Source organism: Macadamia integrifolia, chromosome 11, assembly GCF_013358625.1.
Source record: "Macadamia integrifolia cultivar HAES 741 chromosome 11, SCU_Mint_v3, whole genome shotgun sequence".
NCBI lineage: Eukaryota > Viridiplantae > Streptophyta > Magnoliopsida > Proteales > Proteaceae > Macadamia > Macadamia integrifolia.
Window position 1 is genome coordinate 33218302 of NC_056567.1, and position 7536 is coordinate 33225837.

Here is a 7536-nt window from a genome sequence, read left to right on the forward strand (position 1 = left end):
CATTTCTAAGTTTGGATCAAGGTTTCACCTAACATTAGGGTGAGATCCTCACACAAGATACCACCCATTTCCCACCATGGAACAGGCCATGAAGTGCACAATGCTAATGGCATTTAGTGATATCTCTTTTAAAAAAAAAATTATAAGGTAACTATTTTTTGGTAAAGATTATGAGATAGCTATTTTAGCCTAATATGAATAACAACAAGTAATAACATTAAACCTAACAGATAACAAAACACTATAATTTAGGGTTTCATGCAAATAGGTATCAAAAAAAAAAAATTTCAGTCTCTTACCTTAACCATGTGGGACCATCTATCATTCTCCACACTGCTATTGGTAGGGGAAACTTGCATCGTTGGGAACTCTATACCTGTGATTAGCTCCAATTCTACATCTATTGAAGTGGATCCTTAACTATCGAAGTGGCCACACCCATAAGTTCTGGATCTTACAAGAGCACTACCACAGAAAAATAAGTTATTTTCCTAAACCTCCCGCCACCCCCACAACCCCCCCCCCTCCAAAAAAAAATTATGACCTAAAGAAGAATTCCATCACCATTGATTCAATTCAACTTAATGTTAAGTTTATAAATTTTTCAATTAAAAAAATAAACTAATAGAGAAAGAATTCGTTTGAATTAAAAAAATATATTATTTATTAAACTAATCAATTTTTTCTTTAGGTAGAAACTTACATTGAATTATTTAACAACCTTAGCCTAAATGCTCTTTCATACAAAGTTTTAATGCATAGTATCAAATCTGGTATCAATCACTTCAAAACTAATATGATATTGATATGATATAGGCACGGATTGACCATGTAGGACATGATTACCCCTGATTTTCTTTAGAAATTGGGTTTTGGAGTGTTTTACCCCTTATCAGTACCATTTCCCTTATCATCAATATGGTATTGGGATTGGTGGCTAACGCTATCGATATGAACAATTTGACATTGATACCGATACCTCAAACCATGTTTTCATATTGCCATTAAGAATGTTTGGAAAGATAATTATGAAAGCAAGAACACATGTCATCAACAAATCTTATATGGGGCCAAGTCATGAAAGAGAAAAAAAATTGTTGGGTTAGTTGGGACTTTGAACTTCATGACTAAAAGTAAGAGTGAAAGAGGATTAGGCTTTAGAAATCTTCATCATTTTAATTTGGCCCTTCTTTCTGAAGAAGTTTGGCGATTACTAGTTAATCCTAATTCCATTTGGGGAAAATGCATGAAAGCTCGCTACTTTCATAATTCTTCTGTTTTACATGCCCATGTTCCTAAAAAAGCGTCTTTTGGTTGGAAAAGTGTCATGGCCATAGTAGATGTTTCTCCATAAGGGTATAAGAAAAATTATTGGTAGTGGGCCAGTGGCACAATGATTAATATTTGGTCCGATCCTTGAGTTCCCTTCACTCAAGATTAGAGTCCCATGCATTTCCTAAGCAAGTTCATTGTAATCTGGAATTTTTTGTTGATCTCATTGACCCTTCTACAGGAAATGGAAATTTGACCTATTATCTTCAATATTTCGATCTGATTTTGCTATTGAGGTGGCAAAAATTCTGTTGAGCTCGACTATTTTTTACGATTGTTGGGTCTAGATCTTTGATAAAAAAGGGATATTTTCAATCAAGACACCTTACCATGTGTCTACGTCATCATCTCCTTCCTCTTCAACATCAAATAAACCGAACCCTCTCCTATCTTGTGCTTGGAAATCTGGAATCTAGATTTGCCACCCAAAACCAAACATTTTGTTTAGAGAACCTGTCATGATGCTCTAGCTATAAAGTTCAACTTGGTTGAGAGGAATCAAATCACTAAACCTTCTTGCCCATGTTGTAATGATCCTAATAAAACTGTTGCCCATGCCCTTTTATCATGGAACCACGCTAAACTAGCTTGGTTTGGATCTCCTTTTGGCTTAGACATTCCATGTCTTACCGTACATTTGCAGAGTGTGTTAAGTCTTGGTTTGACGCTTTTTGGTTTCTATAAGAGAGATTGCATGAAACTTGCCCAATTTAATGCTATTCTCTCTTAGGAAATTTGGTGCACTAGAAATAGGAAGGTTTTTAAACATGCTTCAACTAATCCAAATGAAACCTTATTCTTGGGCAATAGGATGGATGGTGCAGGACTTGGCGATTGCCTCCATTGATTACACCTCTTCCATCAACAATCCCTCACAGGGAATCTCTTTTTTGAAATACTCCTATACAAGAGTATGGTAAATTTGATTCTGATGGTACTTTTATTAAAGGAATAATTGTTGGTTATAGTGCTCTCGTCCAAGATGATCATGGTATTTTTTTTGTGGGTATTGCTTTAAAGGATATTCCTAGATTTGCTCTCTTTTTGGAATGTGCAACTATGAGGTTTAAGGCAAAAGAAGATCCAAACCAAGCTATGAGGTTAGGTATTCAACTTGCTGTAGAATTGGGAATTCTTAACATTATGGTGGAATCAGACTCTGCTGATTTAATCAAGTACGCCAGACAGCTAACCCCTCTTGGAAATTTTACCCTTCATCCAAGACATTTAGAGCCTAATCTCTAACTTTATTTTGTTATTTTTTGTATGTTTTGAGTACTGCAAATTCTCCAGCTCATCTTTAGCATCATATGCTATGGAAGCTTGTAATCATGACATTATTTCAGTAATCTCTAGAGTTTGGTTCTTCTTTTACCTAAGAGAAAAATAAACAAAAAAAGTTCAGCTTTTCTGTAATCAGACGAGTGATATTGACAAGGTACCAGTGCATGAGAAAAAAAAAATTTTTGTTTTTTCCATAAGGGTTGGGATCTGTCTAGGCTTTCATAGGATTTCATCCAGAAAAAAAGTATAAGCTTTCATAGCGTACGGGATCTCTATCTGGTGGCTAACAAAATGATTGGTCGTTGAGGCTTGCCTTTTTGAGGTTTTGTGGGATCCGGATCTTAAGGTGTGGTCATATCATATAAATGGTTGAGTGATGAAGTTAAAAGATCCTTAATTTCTCTCTATACAATCCATGGGATTATTGCTTTCAATTAAACCTTTCCATCACCACCTGCCATTGTTATCCGCTCCAAATCAACATATAACCAATGGAGGTTTTCTCAAGGATTCAGCTTTTCCTTCTACCACTCTTGCTTTTCTCCATGTTGCAGAGACCCACGTTCGCCATCAAAAAGGCAAGCATTCATCTTCTTCTTCTTCTTCTTCTTCGTGTTAGTCTTCTTGTTCTTGACTATAATTCTGATAATAGATTTTACTGATAATGTTCCAGTCTTATGTTGTATACATGGGATCACATTCACATGGTCCAGAAATCACACAAAGTCATATTGACCTAGCTGCAGAATCTCATTACGAGTTTCTTTCAGATTTCGTTGGAGGGTAAGAAATGGATTTTTCGTTCAGAAATTGACGGCAAAATCTCTTTTTTATTGTTTGAAACTCTTGTTAACTCCCAAACACAGGGCCGAGGAGGCCAAAGAATCGATTTTTTACTGCTACACAAGACATATTAATGGTTTTGCAGCGACCCTTGAAGAAGACAAAGCAGCTGAGATCGCAGGTACGTGCGAAGCATGATCACTCATAGTTTTTTGTTTTTAATTTTTATTACATTAAACATTAATGGCGGACTCATTGTTTGCTCTTCAATGAATGCAGAGCATCCCAGGGTCATATCAGTCTTCCCAAACAGAGAACTGAAATTACATACAACCCGATCATGGGACTTTCTTGGACTGGAGAAAAATGGTGCCGTTCAACCTGGTTCGGTCTGGGAGAAGGCCAGATTTGGGGAAGATACAATTATTGGGAACCTTGATGGTGGTAAGTTAATTCTCTCACTTGAATTATGGTCGCACTAAATTTAACCCTTCCAAGAATATTTTACGTTCAAAATGAAAATTTCAACCCAAGAATTAGGTGGAAAGGACGTTGTACGGACACTATAAGATTGTTTGAGAACCGAGCTGACACTTTGTTGACCTATTGCTTTGGTCTATATGTTGTCTATTATGCTATTTGTGAGGGTTTCCGTGGACCTCCTCTTCCTCAGCGGAGCGGCATGGGTTCAATGGTCTTTATTGATAGGGAGTCGTCACTCAAATTAGAGTCTAAGAACCATTGTTAATTGAAATGAAAATTAATCTATCCAAACTATCTAACCACAAGTTATTGAGTTGTCATTTTCAAAATGAATTTTTATATAGTGAATTCGCAGTTTGTAGATTTCTGTGTTGATATGCCTTGATGGTGTGGTAATTAAGGTGTCTGGCCGGAATCGAAGAGCTTTAGCGACGATGGATATGGACCCATTCCATTAAGGTGGAAAGGAGGTTGTACGGATACTAATCCTAGCGGAGTTCGTTGTAACAGGTTGTATCCCTTGCTCTCTTTTTTTTAATTTCCTCCACTTTCTCTCACTTTTAATTTGGTCAAACCAAAAAAATCCCCATCAATTTTTATGAGAAAAACAAAAGACAGTTCCTGTCATCCATGGGAAAGGAGGTTTTCTCTCATCATTGCCCATGGGTGTTTGAGAACAATGGAAAGCATTTCGGACCTCCAACTTATATTGGAGAGTAATAATTATGATAGATTCGTGGGTGTTTCCTTCACACCCACAGTGAAAGAAAACTTTCTCTAGGAGGCTCATAATACGACTGAATTTGGATGTGCAGTGCAACTATATCCAATATCCAATTCAACTTAAAATGTTTCTATACATGTGGAAATGAAGGAAAAAAAATATATATCTTTTACTTATCCACCCAATTTACTATAATTTGAAAAATATATTATAAATCTAATATCTAACTTATTAAATATATAATACTATTTGGTGAAATGAGAATACAACAAGGAAGCATATAGAAATTCCAAAAATAAGAATTGTCTTTAAGAAGAGGTTCCCAACTTGTTAGTGTATTGAAATCCCTCATACCACATCAATGGATTCGGCTCCTTTCTTTAGTGGTGATCATTCAATTCAGCCTACAACTGCCTGGTCAATCAACACATGTCCAAGCGGTAATTTAATGGCTGTACTTTTACCAATCAAAACAGAGGCATCATGCCAAGAACCATTAGATTACAATTTGAACACGTTTCGATCGTCCAGATAACTATAGGCAACACTTGGGCAATCACCGGTCAGGAGAAAATCCTGATCTCACATCAATGGTAGAAAAGAACTCTTTCTTCTGCATGGAACACACATTATGGTCATGATCAGGCAGGAGTGAGACATACAAATGGGCAATATAAAAAAAAATAAAATAAAAGAAGTATACAATATAATGACATCATTCATTGGTAAATTGGCATGCAGGAAGCTGATTGGCGCCAAGGCATTCAACAAAGGATACCTAGCGGCTGTTGGCAACACCTTCAACACCACACGCGACGAGGATGATGGTCATGGGACCCACACCTTATCGACGGCTGCCGGAAACTTTGTCCAAAACGTCAGCATCTTTGGATTTGGTAATGGCACGGCTAAGGGAGGATCACCAAGGGCGCGCATAGCCTCTTACAAGGTGTGCGGGAAGCCCGTCAGAAATGGCGGGTGCTTCGACGCCGATACCATCGCCGCTTTCGATGCCGCCATCCACGACGGCGTGGACATTCTCTCTGTATCCATGGGAGACTCCCCCACCGACTACATCAATGACGGCGTGGCCATCGGCTCCTTCCACGCCGTCAAGAACGGTATCCTTGTAGTAGCTTCTGCCGGAAACGAGGGTCCAGATGATGGTTCCGTTTCCAACGTGGCCCCCTGGTTGTTGACGGTGGCCGCCAGCACTGTGGACCGCCGGTTCCCGGCCATAGTGAAGCTTGGCAACAATAAACAGTATAACGGGCAGAGCCTCTCCCCGGTTTCCCTGCCCTCAGACGGCAAAATGTACCCTCTAGTGAGCGGTTACGCAGCGGTATCAAAGGACGCTTTGGACGACGACGCCATGTTCTGCAAGGAAGGGTCACTGGACCCAGAAGTGGTAAAGGGGAAAATAGTAGTGTGCATGAGCGATGAGAACTCGGATGTGGACAAGGGAGTGCAGGCACTCTCGGCAGGGGCTGTGGGTATGATATTGGTTAACCAGAACGGTGTGGTCCCCGAAGCTCACATGCTCCCTGCGTCACATTTGTCACGGTCGGATGGTTTTGCGGTGTACGATTACATAAAATCTACGAAATCACCTACGGCTAACATCTCACCGGCTACGACGGAGCTGGGGACGAAGCCAGCACCTATGATGGCCTCATTCTCTTCCGAGGGACCCAACACTGTGACTCCCGAGATTCTCAAGCCCGACATCACTGCACCAGGGATGAGCATCATCGCTGCCTTCACCCAAGCAGTGGGGCCCTCCGAACTTCCTCACGATACCAGACGGGTTGCCTTCAACTCTTTGTCAGGAACTTCCATGTCCCGCCCTCACGTCGCTGGTGTTGCTGGCCTTGTCAAGACACTCTACCCCCATTGGAGCCCCGCCGCCATCAGATCTGCCATCATGACAACCGGTACCCATATCTCAGATTACTACTCTTGAGGGAGCTGGCCTCTCATGAATTTTCTGATTCTTCTTTATTTCTTTGTAATGTTCAGCAATTACAACGGATAATTTGAGGGAGCCGATACTGAATTCATCAAAGATGAGAGCAACACCATTCAGCTATGGAGCTGGACACGTTCGACCCAATAGTGCCATGGATCCTGGTTTGGTCTATGACCTAACCACCATCGACTACTTGAACTTCCTATGTGCCATTGGCTACAACCAATCTCTAATCAGCCTCTTCTCCGGGATGAAGCTGCCTTACACATGCCCGAACCCCGCCGTCAGTCTCCTAGACCTCAATTATCCCTCCATCACAGTACCTAATCTCTCAGGCTCTGCCACTTTGACGAGGACACTGAAGAATGTTGGGTCTCCAGCTACATACAAGGTCATAGCTCGTCCACCCTTGGGGATTTCGGTGTTGGTGGAACCAGAGATCCTGAAATTCGATTCGATTGGACAAGAGAAGACATTCAAACTAACCCTCAAGACTAATCAGCCTGGTTTTGCTGAAGACTACGTTTTTGGCGAGCTTAAATGGTCTGATGGTCATCATCAGATCAAGAGTCAGATTATTGTTAAGGCGGCTGCAACATAGAGTTTCCTACTTTCTTTTCTCTACTTGGATGAGGTGACATGAGAGAAATGAAATGGCCCAACACAGACTCACAAGTGGAGATTTGATCCATGAAGAATCTTACAGTTATTCTAGATCAGTTCATTGTGAAATTTAATTCATCATTTGATTGAATAGATTCTATCTGAACCCTAAACCTTAAAACTTATCTTCAATTTTGATTGAAACTTCACATGTGAGAGTCATCTTAGACTTTCAGTGTAATACCCCGCTTCTTAAACCCGGTCTGATTTCGCGGTTGAACCGGTTTAACCATGCAGGAACCGAGCCAGGGGACATTAGAGCAGGTTCCTTATGGGCTATGATGGCACGGGTGACCTT

General features: G+C 40.3%; 1 protein-coding gene across 1 annotated transcript; it reads left to right on the plus strand.

Moving 5' to 3' along the window:
• Nucleotides 1–3107: 3107 nt before the first annotated feature.
• Nucleotides 3108–7375, plus strand: LOC122093989 (subtilisin-like protease SBT5.4). Its single transcript, XM_042664559.1, has 7 exons — nucleotides 3108–3194; nucleotides 3290–3399; nucleotides 3483–3580; nucleotides 3679–3843; nucleotides 4284–4392; nucleotides 5348–6540; nucleotides 6626–7375. The coding sequence occupies exons 1-7, from the start codon at nucleotides 3108–3110 to the stop codon at nucleotides 7174–7176; spliced, it is 2313 nt and encodes a 770-aa protein (XP_042520493.1). The 3' UTR covers nucleotides 7177–7375.
• Nucleotides 7376–7536: the final 161 nt, after the last annotated feature.